The sequence below is a fragment of the Gigantopelta aegis genome, chromosome 15, assembly GCF_016097555.1.
Source record: "Gigantopelta aegis isolate Gae_Host chromosome 15, Gae_host_genome, whole genome shotgun sequence".
In the NCBI taxonomy this organism is placed as follows: domain Eukaryota; kingdom Metazoa; phylum Mollusca; class Gastropoda; order Neomphalida; family Peltospiridae; genus Gigantopelta; species Gigantopelta aegis.
This window is the reverse complement of record NC_054713.1, coordinates 31641689-31659547: the sequence shown is the minus strand read 5'-3', so window position 1 is coordinate 31659547 and position 17859 is coordinate 31641689. Positions and strand designations below refer to the sequence as shown.

Below are 17859 nucleotides of genomic sequence, written 5' to 3'. Positions count from 1 at the left end.
AGTGAGTGAGTGTGAGTGAGTGAGTGAGTGAGTGTGTGAGTGTGTGTGTGTGTGTGTGTGTGTGTGTGTTTATGTAGTGTGTGTTTATGTAGTGTGTGTTTATGTAATGTGTGTTTGTGTGAGTGTGTTTGTTAGCTTGAATGGGTATGTGTGTGTGAGAGAGACAAAGAAAGAGAGAGACAAAGAAACGGGTATGGATGGACAGAGTTGAAACAATATCATTGAATTCATTGAATTCGACTGATATTTTTGTGTTAACTTTAGGATACTAAAATTATAGCACTGAGACTAGGTGCAACATAATTGTTTTACTGTTTTAATATTATATATTTCATTTCTTTAGAAATGGCCATTGTGGATATTTTGGGGGAGGTGTTTGTTTTCATCTTAATGTTTTTGGTGGAGGTGTTTGTTGGTATTTGGGGTGGGGCTGTTAATTTGCTTTTGTGGCCATATGCATTAAATATTTGATGGGAGACAATTTCCGTTTTCAAATTTATACAAATTAAAGTATATTGTGATAATGTAACATAAATTTGTACACAATAACCGATGTTAGCATACTTTCCTATGTTAAATTTGTATTCAGTAAAGTGTTACCATGATAAAAAAAACCAAAACAAGAGGAAACATCAGGACTCGAATTTCTTACCTATGGCAATTTGGAGCTTGCCTACAGCAATTTTAAAGCAGTAACTTTTTAAAACAAGGGGCAGGACGTAGCCCAGTGGTACAGCACTCGCTCGATGCATGGTTGGTCTAGGATCGATCTCTGTCGGTGGATCCATTGGGCTATTTCTCATTCCAGCCAGTGCACCACGACTGATATATCAAAGGCCATGGTATGTACTATCCTGTCTGTGGGATGGTGCATATAAAAGATCCCTTGCTGCTAATCGAAAAGAGTAGCCCATGATGTGGTGACAGCGGGTTTCATCTCTCAATATCTGTGTGCTCCTTAACCATATGTCTGACACTATATAACCGTAAATAAGATGTGTTGATTGCGTCATTAAATAAAAAAATTCTTTCTTTCTTTCTTGTTTTTTGTTTAAAACAAATATAAAAATCATAAATTATCCCTGCAACCAATGGCAATAATCTGTATCGGCAAAAATACTTGCCATTGGTAAAGCCCTTGACCTAAGGCAGTTCATGTCACATGATGGCAGTTGCTGTTGGTGCCGTCATTAAGTTTGTGGCCAAGTGCTAAAGCAGTCTCCTTTTGCACAGTCGATTTAGGATCATTCCCAGTCAGTGGACCCCATTGGGCTATTTCTCGTTCCAACTAGTGCACCACGATTGGTATATCAAAGGTCAGGTATGTGCTATCCTGCCTGTGGGATGGTGCATATAAAAGATCCCTTGCTAGTAATGGAAAATGTAGCGGGTTTCCTCTCTAAGGCTACATGTCAGAATGTATTGCTTTAGTAGTCCTATCAAAATGCCTTGTTATAATTAAAAAAACGCAGAGTAGACATGGTTGTGTTTGTAGGTGGCGAAACTACAGCGTGAGTTACAGAGTAGATATGGTTGTGTTTGTAGGTGGCCAAGCTGCAGAGTGAGTTAGAGAGTAGACATGGTTGTGTTTGTTTGTAGGTGGCCAAGCTGCAGAGTGAGTTACAGAGTAGACATGGTTGTGTTTGTTTGTAGGCGGTCAAGCTGCAGTGTGAGTTACAGATGTGACATGGTTGTGTTTGTAGGCAGTCAAGCTGCAGTGTGAGTTACAGGAGGTGACATGGTTGTGTTTGTAGGTGGCGAAACTACAGCGTGAGTTACAGAGTAGACATGGTTGTGTTTGTAGGCGGCCAAGCTGCAGAGTGAGTTACAGAGTAGAGATGGTTGTGTTTGTTTGTAGGCAGCCAAGTTGCAGAGTGAGTTACAGAGTAGAAATGGTTGTGTTTGTTTGTAGGCAGCCAAGCTGCAGTGTGAGTTACAGATGTGACACAGTTGTGTTTGTAGGCGGCCAAGCTGCAGAGTGAGTTACAGAGTAGACATGGTTGTGTTTGTAGGCGGCCAAGCTGCAGTGTGAGTTACAGAGTAGACATGGTTGTGTTTGTTTGTAGGTGGCCAAGCTACAGCGTGAGTTACAGAGTAGACATGGTTGTGTTTGTTTGTAGGCGGCCAAGCTGCAGAGTGAGTTACAGAGTAGACATGGTTGTGTTTGTTTGTAGGTGGCCAAGCTGCAGTGCGAGTTACAGATGTGACATGGTTGTGTTTGTAGGCGGCCAAGCTGCAGAGTGAGTTACAGAGTAGACATGGTTGTGTTTGTAGGTGGCCAAGCTGCAGTGTGAGTTACAGATGTGACATGGTTGTGTTTGTAGGCAGCCAAGTTGCAGAGTGAATTACAGAGTAGACATGGTTGTGTTTGTTTGTAGGTGGCCAAGCTACAGCGTGAGTTACAGAGTAGACATGGTTGTGTTTGTTTGTAGGCGGCCAAGCTGCAGAGTGAGTTACAGAGTAGACATGGTTGTGTTTGTTTGTAGATGGCCAAGCTGCAGTGCGAGTTACAGATGTGACATGGTTGTGTTTGTAGGCGGCCAAGCTGCAGAGTGAGTTACAGAGTAGACATGGTTGTGTTTGTAGGTGGCCAAGCTGCAGTGTGAGTTACAGATGTGACATGGTTGTGTTTGTAGGCGGCCAAGTTGCAGAGTGAATTACAGAGTAGACATGGTTGTGTTTGTTTGTAGGTGGCCAAGCTACAGCGTGAGTTACAGAGTAGACATGGTTGTGTTTGTTTGTAGGCGGCCAAGCTGCAGCATGAGTTACAGAGTAGACATGGTTGTGTTTGTTTGTAGGCGGCCAAGCTGCAGTGTGAGTTACAGGAGGTGATATGGTTGTGTTTATTTGTAGACGGCCAAGCTGCAGCGTGAGTTACAGAGTAGACATGGTTGTGTTTGTTTGTAGGCGGCCAAGCTGCAGTATAAGTTACAGAGTAGACATGGTTGTGTTTGTTTGTAGGCGGCCAAGCTGCAGTGTGAGTTACAGGAGGTGACATGGTTGTGTTTGTTTGTAGGCGGCCAAGCTGCAGCGTGAGTTACAGGAGGTGACAATGAAGATGCACCAGTCGGAGGAGAGCCTCATCAACATGGCCGACAGCGGTGTGGAGCTGCAGGAGAAGAAAGACCAGATCGTCCAGCTCCGCAACCAGCTGGAGGGAGAGAAACTACAGAGGTCAGTACACGCATGACTACAGTCAGACAGACATTTTGATCTACCGTAAATCCTTGAATAAGAATCTAGGCTTTTATACCAGCCTCGGTGGTGCAGTGGTTAAGCCATCGGACTACAGGCTGGTAGGTACAGGGTTTGCAGCTCGGTACCGGCTCTAACCCAGAGCAAGTTCTTAAAGGAATGCTAAAGCAAGGCTTTTGGACTAGTGTGAATATTCAACGATACATAATGCACATTATTGCTTAATATCAACAAGTATAATCGTATAGTTAATTAATAAAACGGTTAAATGTGACGGCTATTATATATAACGGGCGCAGCCATTTTGTACCATCCCAGTGAATACGCCCTCTGGCGAGCTGGTAGTTACGTAATACCTAACGTGTCACGTCAGGAATTAGTCTTCGAACTGAAGAAACAAAATATACCTGATTTTTGCGGATGCATCGCAATGTTCTGCAATAATATCTATCCCAGTAACACAGCAATGTGTATATGTGGTTTATTTTTCAATACAAAATAAACCACCATTGTCAAAGTGTTGAAATAACTGTATTATATTTTGTATATAAATTAACCCACGTACTGAAATAATAGTTGGAGTGTTTTCTTGCTTAAGTGGTCTTTTCTTTCCATGGCCTGTACCTGTGGTTCTTGATTGGCAGGTGTATATTGAGACAGTCCCTAGACACTGTGTCTAGACACACTAAAAAGACGTGCCTCTTTTATTAAGATCACAGGGTATTGTGTGATAACCTCAAATCGTAATGGACTTTACCAGCTTTATTACTGTAAGTAATTCTGTAAAACCCGTGATTAAGTAGACTTTCCCATCTAAAATCACAAAACTGACCAATTACGTAGTCCCAGAGAAAAGAAAATTATCACTTGGGTATCGTGAGTGGTCGTTTTTGCTCGAACATATCCTATCAACAGGCCTAATAATATTCATTTTTTCTTTGGATTTTTTAAAAGAAAAAAATACTAGAACTCCATTTCGTTATATTGCTGCAAATTTAAATATATTTAGTTAAATAGTTTATTATACTATCAAGTCATTTATGTTGTTTTACAAGTCAGGTTGATGAAAGCGAAGTGCCTTGTCGTAAATTAGAGCATTTGTTTACACTGTGCATAATAGAGAAGTTGGACATGAGCTGACGTCACTTCGCCCCAAGCTATACCACCGGACGTCACAAAAACTAAACAAAATGGCTGCCCCCAGTTAGCAGGAATAATCACGTTTTTTTTAGTAATTCTAAAATTACGCGTTTTTCATTTCTTAAAGTGTCAGTATGTGTTGGTGGTCCGAGTATGCATCTTTCCAACACATAAGGCTCTTGTTGGAGTTGACCCTACCTTTAAGGGCTCAATGGGTAGGTGTAAGGCCACTACACCCTCTTCTCTCACCAACCACTAACAAACTGATAACCAATGAATGAATAGGCTTTTATAACACTGTGAGACCCAGCTACTATTCAAGACAGCCTTTCGGGGGGGGGGGGGGGGGGGGGGGGTGTTCATGCAAAATGTTCTAACTTAGCCTTGTTTTAAGGTTATCTTTTATATGTAATGTAGGCTTGGGCTTGCAAATGTTTTCTCTTTTCTTTTTGTTCTTGCATTGTGGCTATAAGCTTTTTGCATGACAAGTATAATGTGATCATTAATCTAATAAAGCTAAAGAAATTGAAATATAGGAGGAGGTGTCAGATCGGCAATAAATAAATAAAATATAATTCAAGGAGAGAAAAGAAAGGGGGCAGTGGGATAAAAAAAACCTTAAAATTAAAAGCTGACAAAGCTACAGTAGCAGAAACGGGCCTTTATTATACATGTATGTAAGATAGGCTTTATTTTGTTCACAATACTCTGAGAACCGGCCTCTAATCAAGTAAGGTTTCTATTCAAGGCAGGCCTCTCTTTATTTATAGGATATATATATATACAGTTGAATCCCGTTGGATCGAATCCCGTCGGCGCTCGACAAAGTGTTCGACCCATCGTGTAGTTCGACCGAACCATTCGGTCAACATCGGGTATTTCCGTAACATCAGTTAGAAAGTTGAATTAGATACATATTAGTTTGGTAACTGCAAACTTAAAAATTTCATCAAGGTGTTATATAGCAAAATATCAGAGTGCAAGAATTTATTACAAATTACTCCGATTGTGTGATACAAAAGCCTGTGTCGGTATTAATTAAATGTATGGTTGCTGAAGTGATGACAGCTGAGTACTTAGTAACTCGCCCATTGTTTCATTTAAAACTGGTCTTGTAGGCATGTTCAGAGTAACGCTTCACGCCGAGGCCATTGTGTGCACTAATTGTTTGATTCGTATCACAGTTCATCGAACAGGTACCATAACACTAGCAGTACTTGAAAGATCATTACCGATAGCTTACCGATCAGGTATGATAAAGAAAGGATTGCATGGCTATTGTTGTGATTCTACGATTCATCTATAGCTCGTTGTAATAACCAACTGCGCAAGCGCAGCAATTGTTGGTCCTTTTCAGTAGTTTTCCATTTGATATTTGATGGATCACCAGTTCGAGGGAAATATAGCTAATTCCAATGATTTAGTTCGAGTGAAGGCTTATAGTCGACCCTGGACGTGTTCGACCCATCAATAGTTAATATAAGGGTTTACCAAACAAACAAAATTGGGACTTCGTTTTTGGTTCGAGCGTTGCGGTGCGATCGACCCTTCTGAGGTCAAGCCAACGAGATTCTACTGTGTGTGTATATATATATATATATATATATATATATATATATATATATATATATATATATATAGATACTCTTAAAAAAAAAGTAGGGGAACTATAATAAGAATTTGTAAAAGCCAAAATTGTACGGTATATTAGTTGTAGGGAATGGTTATATGATAATAGTGAATTAATTGGGCAAACATTACAACCGGTAGTTCAGTATTACAGTAGGTTTTATGACCACCAAAGATCTTGAAGGACGATTGGGGTCAAAAGTGAAATTTGAAAGTTGACATTTTGTTGTCAGTAAATCGCAAATTCAAACAATAAAAATGACTAAAAACAAAACCATAACAACTGTATAATAAACAGAATGAAAACAATTGACAGAAATAATGTTCCACAGTGATTAATCAACCTCCCTGGAAATTGTCAAAATTGAGAATGACACCCCACGCACGTGTATGGGGCAGCTGCGTGATGCACTTGCAAACTATGGAATGTGTTTCGGTTTGTTGATAAACAGAACTGAATGTTCTTTACTAGGATGTCTGTGGTCAAGACGTATGTTCGGTCTAATAGTTGATATTAACATTAATATTTCAGGTTTCCCTACTTGTGTGAAGAGTATATATATATATATATATATATATATATATATATATATATATATATATATATATGATTTATAGCATGTTTGAAAACTATTTTGACTGGTTCCTGAAATGTTCATTTGATGTAATGTGTAGCATAAAAACCAGGGGCCTAATTCGCTGAACTCTTGCTATTTTGCAATCTCACAGTGCAATGCAAAATGTCATTAGTATATGAGTGAGAGAAGAAATCCTTCTCAATATCCACTATACAAAAAATAAATGGAAATAAATTGAATCTTAATCATTCTATTTTAATTACATTTTTATTAAAAAAAATTTAACATAGCCAGGGCTTCTAGATTATAGTAGCCCAACTCCCATGGCTAATGATCTTCAGTGTTGGGCTAGTAAATAACTACTATAACTAGCCCGACGGCTAGTGGAAAAAAACCCCTTGTCAAATGCTGCATTTATATATTTTGTAACTATGAATATCCTGCCCCCTCTTTCCACCCCCAATCTAAGGATTTTTAAGCTCTATCTCCCTCTTTAGTTGACATATCTAATTATTACTATTAGTAAAATTGTATTTATTTAAAGTAGGACTAGTGAATTTTTAATCATGGCTAGTACATTTTTAAAATCACTGATCCCATGGCTAATGGAATTTTTATAAAAAATTTAGAAGCCCTGACATAGCATAATTTCTCAGTGATTACAATTATCAAACTAGAATTAATAAACCACAATTATTGACATGATAAATATGAAATTAATCATTTCATTTATATGAAGTTTTTATATAAAGTTTATTTTAAATTTATTTTATAGAACCCTGCTGGATCAGACTGTTGCTGAGCTGAAGCACCAGGTGTCACTGCTGAAACACCGAGAGAGCAAACTAGCGGACGAGAACCAGAGTCTTCAGCACACAATACTGGACCTGGAGTCCAGACTCAACGATCTTGAAGATCAGAAGGACCAGGCTTATGATATGGTAACTTATTTTACAATTCTCTTAAAGGGACTGACCAGGCTTATGATATGGTATCTTATTTTACAATTCTCTTAAAGGAACTGTCCAGGCTTATGATATGATATCTTATTTTACAAGTCTCTTAAAGGGACTGTCCAGGCTTATGATATGGTATCGTATTTTACAATTCTCATAAAGGGACTGTCCAGGCTTATGATATGGTATCTTATTTTACAAGTCTCTTAAAGGGACTGTCAGGCTTCTGATATGGTATCTTATTTTACAATTCTCATAAAGGGACTGTCCAGGCTTATGATATGGTATCTTATTTTACAAGTCTCTTAAAGGGACTGTCAGGCTTATGATATGGTATCTTATTTTACAATTCTCATAAAGGGACTGTCCAGGCTTATGATATGGTATCTTAGTTTACAAGTCTCTTAAAGGGACTGTCAGGCTTATGATATGGTATCTTATTTTACAAGTCTCTTAAAGGAACTGTCCAGGCTTATGATATGATATCTTATTTTACAATTCTCATAAAGGGACTGTCCAGGCTTATGATATGATATCTTATTTTACAATTCTCTTAAAGGGACTGACCAGGCTTATGAAGTGGTATCTTATTTTACAATTCTCTTAAAGGGACTGTCCAGGCTTATGATGTGGTATCTTATTTTACAATTCTTTTAAAGGGACTGTCCAGGCTTATGAAGTGGTATCTTATTTTACAGTTCTCTTAAAGGCACTGTCCAGGCTTATGAAGTGGTATCTTATTGTACAGTTCTCTTAAAGGCACTGTCCAGGCTTACGATATGGTATCTTATTTTACAAGTCTCTTAAAGGGAGAGTAAACTCAAACAAGAGCCTTATGTGTTGGAAAGATGCATACCCGGAACACCAACACATACTGACACTTTAAGAAATGAAAAACACGTAATTTTAGAGTTAATAAAAAACCATGATTATTCCTGCTAACTGGGGGCAGCCATTTTGTTTTGTTTTTGTGACGTCCAGTGGACAGGGTAAACAAACGCACTAATTTATGACAAGGCGCTTCAGTTTTGTGATTTTAGATGGGAAATTCTACTTAATCCAGGGTTGTACAGAATTACTTACATTAGTAAAGCAGGACGATTAGCAGGGTGTCTGTGCGGTTAACACACAATACCCTGTGATCTTTATAAAAGAGGCATGTCTTTTTAGTGTGTCTAGACACAGTGTCTTGGGACCATCTAAATATACACCTGCCAATCGGGAACCACAGGTACAGGCCACGGAAAGAAAAGACCAATTAACTAAAAAAAACACTCCGATTATTGTTTCAGTACGTGGGTTAATTTATGTACAAAACATAATATGGTTATTTCAACACTTTGACAATGGTGATTTATTTTGTATTAACAATAATATATAATTGTTGCTGGCTTACTGGGATGACTATTATTACAGAATATTGCGATGTATCCGCAAAAATCAGGTATGGTTTTTTTCTTCAGTTCGAAGACTAATTCCTGACGTGACATGTTAGGTATTACGTAACCACCAGCTTGCCAGAGGGCATATTCACTGGGATGGTACAAAATGGCTGCGCCCATTATATATAATAGCTGTCACATCTAACCGTTTTATTAATTAACTATACGATTATACTTGTTGATATTAAGCAATAATGTGCATTATATATCGCTGAATATGCATACCAGGTCAAATGCCTTAATTTTCCCTTCCTTTAATGGGACTGTCCAGGCTTATGATATAGTATTTTATTTTACTATTCTCTTAAAGAGACTGTCCTGGCTTATGATATGGTATCTTATTTTACAATTCTCTTAAAGGGACTGTCCAGGCTTATGAAGTGGTATCTTATTTTACAAGCCTCTTAAAGGGACTGTACAGGCTTATGATATGATATTTTATTTTACAATACATTTTATTAGACATGACTTTTGTCCACATTTTTTAGAACAACTCATTATAGATTTCTATTTAAATAATGACAATCTGTTAAAAAATTTCTTCAAGCAGTCTGATCTATTTCTATATTTCTTTTCACCTCTTCACCCTACTATACAACAGTATTATGATTGGCTTACAGTTATAAGTGCACCGATAGTAGGATGTTTAACAAATTTGCAAGTTCCAATTTCTAGAAAAAATCCTTAACTTTTGTTATCTATTTTCTTTTTTTGTTTGTGCCCGGCTGACATTAAACATCTATTCTATTCCGTTCCGTTCCGCTCCACTCCATTAAATTTACATTCATTTCCATTAAATTTACATGTATTTTTTTTAGTTAACTAAACATCATGTCTCATTCGGTACAATCCTGTTACTCAGTGTTTCCCCTAGGGGGCGGAAGGACCCCGCACCGACCCCGTGAATTTCTTTACTGGGACCGTGAAAATTGTAACCATTAAAAAAAGGGACGAGTTAACTTCTGTGATTAATTCGCCGATATTATAAAAAAAAAAATGCAAATGCTAGTAGCCGTCATAAATATACTAGTATTCCACAAATATGTACATTGTTAGAGCCCGGTGGCCAGTGATGGGAAAACAAATAAACCATCATGATGATGATCGAATGAAAAAAAAAAAAATTCAACCAACATCGATCATATGTAAAAAGGAAAACGGATCTACAAGTCAATACTTTCAAGTTCCTTTCACATGCAACAGTTCACTAATGAATATATGGTCACCAGTAATCTATGCCCCATCCCTGAAATGAATATACCTACAGATGTAATTTTATTAAAGTCCAAGTTAACAAAATGTTGCAGTAATTTTGGCACATTTTCCTTTAACTACTACATGTAAGTGACTGGTACCCAAACAGTTGTTACTCTAACACAGTGCAGGCGTAACAAAATAAACGGTGACCAGTCTCGTCAGATCAGGGGTTTTTTTTAAAGGTTGCACATAACCATATTGTTTTACAAACCTTTTTTTTTTTATTTGGTCTGTTTTTGTTTTTGTGTTGTTTTTTAAATTAATATTATATTTAAACATTACATAATTAAATTTGCAAGACTTGAAAGAAATTATTTTTAAGTGCATTATATGATGAATTAACACAAATTTAAAAATGTACCTACATATATATATTAAAAAAATGTACTTTCTTTTATTTGTTTTATCAGTCACCGAGTGATTACAATTGAGCAGGTGAATTTTTTATCATGACCAGTAAATTTTTTATCCACTGGTCAGTATGGGAAGTCTTTCTGTTTTTTTAAATTCTAGAACCCCTGATATACATACAGAAGTAGGGCTAATGAATATTCAATCATGGATAATTAATTTTTAAAATCACCAGTCCCATGGTTAGTGGATTTTTTTTAAATTCTAGAAGACCTGGGTTTTACTTTTAGATAAATAGATAGATAACAGATAATACATATTACAATCAGTAATTCAGTAATATGTATTATCTGTTTGTGCTTAGTCTAATACTTTTATACTTCTTTTTCAAATTATTGTTTTGACATTATGCAAATATTTAATAATGATAAACATTATTATTAAAATCTATCTTAAAATATCTCCTTCTATAAGTGTACATGACACCCACATGTATTCCATAATGCATCTAAAACCAACTGAAAATTTAAAAAAAACATTACTGGGGAGCATGCCCCCGAACTCCCCTAGCATTTTCGCACCCTTTGGGGGCTCAGTTAACATCAAACTATTTTGCCAACCCTCTGAACAAAAATCCTGGGGGAAACACTGGTTACTATATTCATATAAGAGTCATATATTGTCTAACGTGTTGTTTTAACAGCATCACCAGCTGTCGGAGGTGGGCCAGCAGTCACTACTGGAGCAGATAGCACGGCTACAGAAAGAGGTAAAAGACTTGCAGTTTGAACTCATCACTAACAACGAGAAACACAGCTTTGACGAGCAGCGCTACATGGACAGAAAACACCGCACCAAAGAAAAACTCTTACGAGCCAGGTAATTAAAACAAAGGAAAGGAATATTGTTTAACAGCACCTAACATACGGTTTGGTTTTTTAAAGGGGCATACCCTAGTTTTTAAACACTAAGGCATATTTTTTACTATTAGGGCCGTTTTTGATAACTGAAATCATACTTTACTTAGATTTTATTGTTTAGATTATCCATTTCCGTACATTCAAAGTGTTTTTGGTCATCCTGGTGTTTTTAATATCACAAAATGCATAATTTCTCATATTTTTTAAAATGCACGTGCGTCTGAGAAGTAACAGTTATAGAGTCAAGTTTTAGTCTATTTTTAGAGGGTATTTCACAATTTCAAAGTCACAGACTCATGTTTTCCAGGTTTGAATTAACTAAACTTTGTGTGCATTTCACAGGTTGCAACGAGGTCTGTCCCTTTAAGTGTTTTTGAGTCATTCAATTGTAACTTTATCCAAATGTGTTACAGGTTTGTAGATTAACTAAACTTTGTGTGCATTTTCACAGGTTGAAACTAGGGTCTGTCCCTTTAAGGGTTTTTTTGAGTTTTTTATTTGTTAAAGAAACCTGCTGCTGCCAAATATGTTATTCCTTCTCAAAGGCAGCAATTTCAAAGGATCTTATATGGTATGCAGGGGAGAGTAGTTTTTTACCCAAATATTTTTGGGATTTGTTTTTTAAAACCCCTCCCTGTTTAAGCTTAACTGTTTTTGCACTATATTTTTTTCTGGGGAATCATGACATCCCAAAAGCCAATGGAATGGCCTAAATTCTTCTACTGTGTGCTCCCTCTAGTTCGGACCAGACTACTAGCCATGGGGGGGGGGGAGTGCACATGTTTGTGTACATGTAATGTATCTATAAAAGAAAAAACACCTTAAGTTTTCTCCAATTACTCTTATCATTACTGTATGATTTTCATAACCCTAACTTTAAATTTAACCCACTTTCTTTCTAGGGAAGGACCCCCCCCCCCCCCCCCCATACCCCCTGTTGACTGTGGTTGCATTCAGTTCCATAGCGCAATACCTAAAAATTTCTTTTTGACAGTAACACTTCCCATGAGAAACCAATAAAAACACTCCTTACAAAGTTAACATTTTTCCTGTCATGGACGGAGGAACCGGCTGAGGCTGACACCTGCGCCCAGGACAGACATGCGCTACAACAGCTTGCTCTGAATGTGCACATTAAACTCTCTGACCTGACCTGTTAACATTTTTGTCTTTCCTTTACAAAGTAAAACGGCGAGATATAAGTATTATGATGATGGTGGCAGAGACGGCATCAATGTTTGCATCAAAGTGTTTACGTTTGGATTAGTTACTCACAAACTATTCGTTTTACGTCACTGAGACTTGCTTTATAGTTGCACCTTTTAAATGTCCCAGTGGTAAAGCGCTCACTTGATGTGCGGTCTGTTTGGGATCGATCCCCGTCAGTGGGCCCATTGGGCTATTTCTCGCTCCAGCCAGTGCACCATGACTGGTACATCAAAGGCTGTGGTATGTGCTATCCTGACTATGGGATGGTGCATATAAAAGATCTCTTGCTGCTAATCAAAAAGAGTAGCCCATGAAGTGGCGACAGCAGGTTTCCTCCCTCAATATCTGTGTAGTCCTTAACCATATGTCTGACGCCATTTAACCGTAAATAAAATGTGTTGAGTGCGTCGTTAAATAAACCATTTCCTTTCCTTTTAAATGTCCATCATAGCTTGTGCAAATTTGTTTTTTATATTTTAGGCGAGACATTTAATTCTGTAGAATTCTTATTGATGTATTCGTTTAGGATGGTAAAGAGGAGTACAAAAAGAGTTTGTTTGTTTATTTTGTTTAACAACACCACTAGAGCACGTTGATTTATTAATAATCAGTTATTGGATGTCAAACATATGGTAATTTTGACATATTATAGTCTTAGAAAGGAAACTCGCTACATTTTTTCATTAGTGTCAAGCAATCTTTACATGCACCATCCCATAGACAGGATATCACATACCATGGCCTTTACTATACCAGTCGTGGTCCACTGACTGGAGTGAGAAATAGCCCAGTGGGCCTACCAACGGGGATCGATCTTAGATTGACCACACATGAGGCGGGTGCTTTACCACTGGGCTACATCCTGCCCCTACCAAACGAGAGTATGATATGTATGCTCATGAAAATATTGTTATCAGCCACTTACAAACAACATGCTTGTTTCCAACCCTCTTTGGGGGAAGAGACATAGTCCAGTGGTACAGCGCTCGCTTGGTGCGTGGTCGGTGTGGGATCAATCCCCGTCGGTGGACCCATTGGGCTGTTTCTCGTTCCAGCCCGTGCACCGCGACTGGTATATCAATGGCTGTGGTATGTACTACCCTGTCTGTGGGATGGTGCATATAAAAGATCCCTTGCTGCTAATCGAAAAGAGTAGTCCATGAAGTGGCGACAGCGGGTTTCTTCTTTTAATATCTGTGTGGTCTTTAGCCATATGTCTGACGCCATATAACCGTAAATAAAATGTGTTGAGTGTCGTTAAATAAAACATTTCTTTCTTTCTTTCTTTCCGACCCTCTTTAAGATCATCACTTTATTTGTTTGCCTTTACCATAATTTAACACCTAATAGCCGATGTATTTTTTGTGCTGGGGTGTTGTTAAACATTCTTTCATTCATTCATTCATTCATTCATTCATTCATTCATTCATTCATTCATTCGACTTATAAATAGAGAATACTCCCCGAGTGTCTTGTGATATCACAATTTATCACCACAAATTAATAAAGGTATGAAAGCCGAGGCTTGCCGAGGATTTTATACTTTTATCAGAGAGTGCTGATAAATTATGATAACACAAGACACAAGTGGGGTATTCTTTTTATCACCCATTATCATTCTTTTCATTTGCGACAGTTGTAAACAATGTCAGTAATGTGGGTTGAATGTCAATCTAATTAAAATTAGCTCCACTATTACATGTGGATCTAAAGACAGCCAGTTGGAGCTCATGTCCACCAATCAAAACCTTACTTGCAGAATCCTGCCAGTGATTTAAAAATAATTTGAAAACATTCCGAATTATCCTGAGGGTATACGACATGTTTCGTGTGAATTACGAATGCCTTAAAACATGTTTTATTTTATAAAATAAATAATTTGTAATGTAAAACTGAAGACTGATTTAGTTTTTTAAAATTTTATAAATAAATAAATAATTTTAATGTAAAATTGAAGACTGATAACCCACCCCGTACGTATTGGTATGGTTCGCTGTACTGCGGCCACTAAAATAGACTCGCCCGATATTTTTAGAATTTGTATGCTCCCAAATAACGTTATAAAAGGTGAAGTGTGATTGGTCAATATTTAAATTATTATTTACAGACGAAATGTTACCTGGACAATGGGGACTACGCAGTGTTGTTAGTTTTAAATCACTGGCAGGATTCTGCAAGTAAGGTTTTGATTGGTGGACATGAGCTCCAACTGGCTGTCTTTAGATCCACATGTAATAGTGGAGCTAATTTTAATTAGATTGGTTGAATGTCAGCGGTAGATTCCTTAACTAGCAGAACGGTAGTGGCGTGACGTCACTAATGGTAGGTTTAGCACTGAAACAAACACAGTGACATAACAAAACATTGTGTTGTGATTACAATTTGACCAATCAAGATTATAAGAAGCGATATCTCCGCAGGACATATTGCAAATTATAGTGCCAGCGATATCTCCTACAAAATCCTTTAATGAATGATAAACACTGTTGACCTGTATTTCAGGGAGTTCTACTCCGTGGAGAGATCTCGGCTAAAGGAACACATGTCACGAGTGGACGAAGATCTTGAGTTGACCCGAGCAACTCTTCGTAAAGAACTCGAGTGGAAGGATAAAATGGACATGAACTACAAACATTTACTGCAGGAAAAACGCGGACTTATCACTCAGTAAGTTGGGTTTCTACTAGCATTTACTACAGAAAAAACATTGACTTATCACTCAGTAAGTTGGGTTCTGCTAACATTTACTACAGAAAAAACATTGACTTATCACTCAGTAAGTTGGGTTCTGCTAACATTTACTATAGAAAAAACATTGACTTATCACTCAGTAAGTTGGGTTCTACTAGTACTAGCATTTACTACAGGAAAAACATTGAATTATCACTCAGTAAGTTGGGTTCTATTAGCATTTACTACAGGAAAAACATTGACTTATCACTCAGTAAGTTGGGTTCTACTAGCACTTACTACAGGAAAAACATTGACTTATCACTCAGTAAGTTGGGTTCACTAAACAGTGTCTTGTTTATTGCATTTGAGAGGTTTCGCAACCATTTGGTATGCGGTTACTGTTACCGATAGTGATAGGTCACCACTATGAGTGTACATGTAGTTGGTGACATGAAAGCATTTTGCTTCCTGTTCTTTATGATTAAAATGCCTGTTGCACATAATAAATCTTGTGACTAATTTATAATTTATGAAATAATTAATAAGTCTATAACACTTCTGAGAATGCTGCCATCTATAAGTCACTAACCGTGCTGATCTGCGAAACTAGCTGAATAATTCGTACTGTTACCAAATCATATTGGGCACAAATTTATGAAGCCTGTTTATTTGAAATCCAGGTGTTTAAGCATTGAAAATGTGTGAAGATAATCTGCATTAAAACATAAACAGGCTTTGTAAATTCGTGGGCGGGACATAGCCTAGAGGTCAAGCATTCACATGATGCATGGTCGGTCTGGGATCTATCCCCGTCGGTGGGCCCATTGGGCTATTTCTCGCTCTAGCCAGTGCACCACGACTGGCATATCAAAGGCTGTGGTATGTGTTATCCTGTCTTATGTCTTAATATGTCTTAATTCTGCTTTGATGAGAATTAACTTGTACTATCAGCATGCTCTGATGGCAAACGCTTGACCCTTGGAATGGCATGTTGCAGATAATTACAGTAGCTACAAATTACTGGCCCCATGTATAAAATGTTTGAACCATTGCTAAACAGCTGTAATAATTAGTCTGGTGATTAGAGCTGATAAGTGTGCAATTTATAATTGGTGATATCACGGGCTGAGAATCGGGGGACTAAGACACGAAATTCTCACAGCTATACAATTTCGCAATGCCATGCAAAAAGACTCGCTTAAGAAAGCTTTGTGAATTTTGTGAATTAGGCACCAGAATTCGTTATATCCATTTATGAAAATGAAAGTAGTCCACTTTTACACTTTTTGTTCTTCTGTTTTTAATGTACATGGTGGGGGTGCGGGGTGGGTGGGGGAGGTGACATATATGTAAGAGGAGTGATGCAAAGCTATATAATTTATAAACCTAAATTAAATTGCTTTCTTTTTGGACTTTTAAAAAAAAGAAGGTTATCAGCCCTTGATATATTCTTAGAGTGTTGTAGATAGTCGATGATTTTATAAATCTGGTAAAGAGTACATTAGGTTTATTAAAAATCTAATATTTTGGAACAGAGCTTCTCTTTTATTTGTTATTTTTAGACAAACATTTTGATTTTAATAAGGCTTTTAAAAGTATATGTTTTGCTTTGCTTAGTGTGTACTATAACATTTTCATTGAACATGATGATTACTTAAATCAATTTCTTTTCTTCTTTACTTTTCTTAGAACGTATCTTTCTGTGTATTGGATTACAAAATAATTATTCTCAGCATATTTCTCTTGTCCTTTTTTGAGAAGTACATGTAGCTTGCTACATATTGGGTAACCAAAAGATGGGGGTGGGGGTATTTTCTCTCAAATTGTCTTCTTTTATACTTTGGATCTTTTTTAACTGTTACTCTACATTTAGTTTTGCAAATGAGAAATCATTCAATATAAAAGTAAAATTAAATAATTACATTACAATAATTAGATATTAATTTTTTGCCATTGGAATGATTAATTAGGTTACCAGATATTTTAATTAGATATTATTTTTTGCACTTGAACTTATTAATTATGTTACCAGATATTTTAAAGTTTCCTTTATTACTTATAAATGTGTAACAATATCTTTTTTAAATACAATAACAGGGTACTGAAATAAAGTTGTGCTTCTAACCTATATTACAGTACTTGAGTTTTTCATTAACGGATATCTTTAAATGTGCTTTTATCCCATATCATGGTACTTGAGTTTTTCATTAACGGATATCTTTAAATGTGCTTTTATCCCATATCATGGTACTTGAGGTTTTCATTAACGGATATCTTTAAATATGCTTTTATCCCATATTATGGTACTTGAATTTTTCATTAACGAATATCTTTAAATGTGCTTTTATCCCATATTATGGTACTTGAGGTTTTCATTAACGGATATCTTTAAATATGCTTTTATCCCATATTATGGTACTTGAATTTTTCATTAACGAATATCTTTAAATGTGCTTTTATCCCATATTATGGTACTTGAATTTTTCATTAACGAATATCTTTAAATGTC

At 36.8% G+C, this 17859-nt stretch overlaps 1 protein-coding gene across 4 annotated transcripts in view; it reads left to right on the top strand.

Annotated features, from left to right (window-relative positions):
* LOC121390757 (myosin-2 heavy chain-like) overlaps positions 1-17859 on the top strand; it is a 78307-nt gene that overhangs the window by 47398 nt on the left and 13050 nt on the right. For all 4 annotated transcript variants that reach the window (XM_041522663.1, XM_041522664.1, XM_041522662.1 and 1 more), the window contains 4 exons: positions 3017-3174; positions 7318-7483; positions 11252-11427; positions 15180-15344. In XM_041522663.1, the coding sequence (XP_041378597.1) occupies positions 3017-3174; positions 7318-7483; positions 11252-11427; positions 15180-15344 (665 nt within the window). The remainder of the gene's footprint in view (positions 1-3016; positions 3175-7317; positions 7484-11251; positions 11428-15179; positions 15345-17859) is intronic.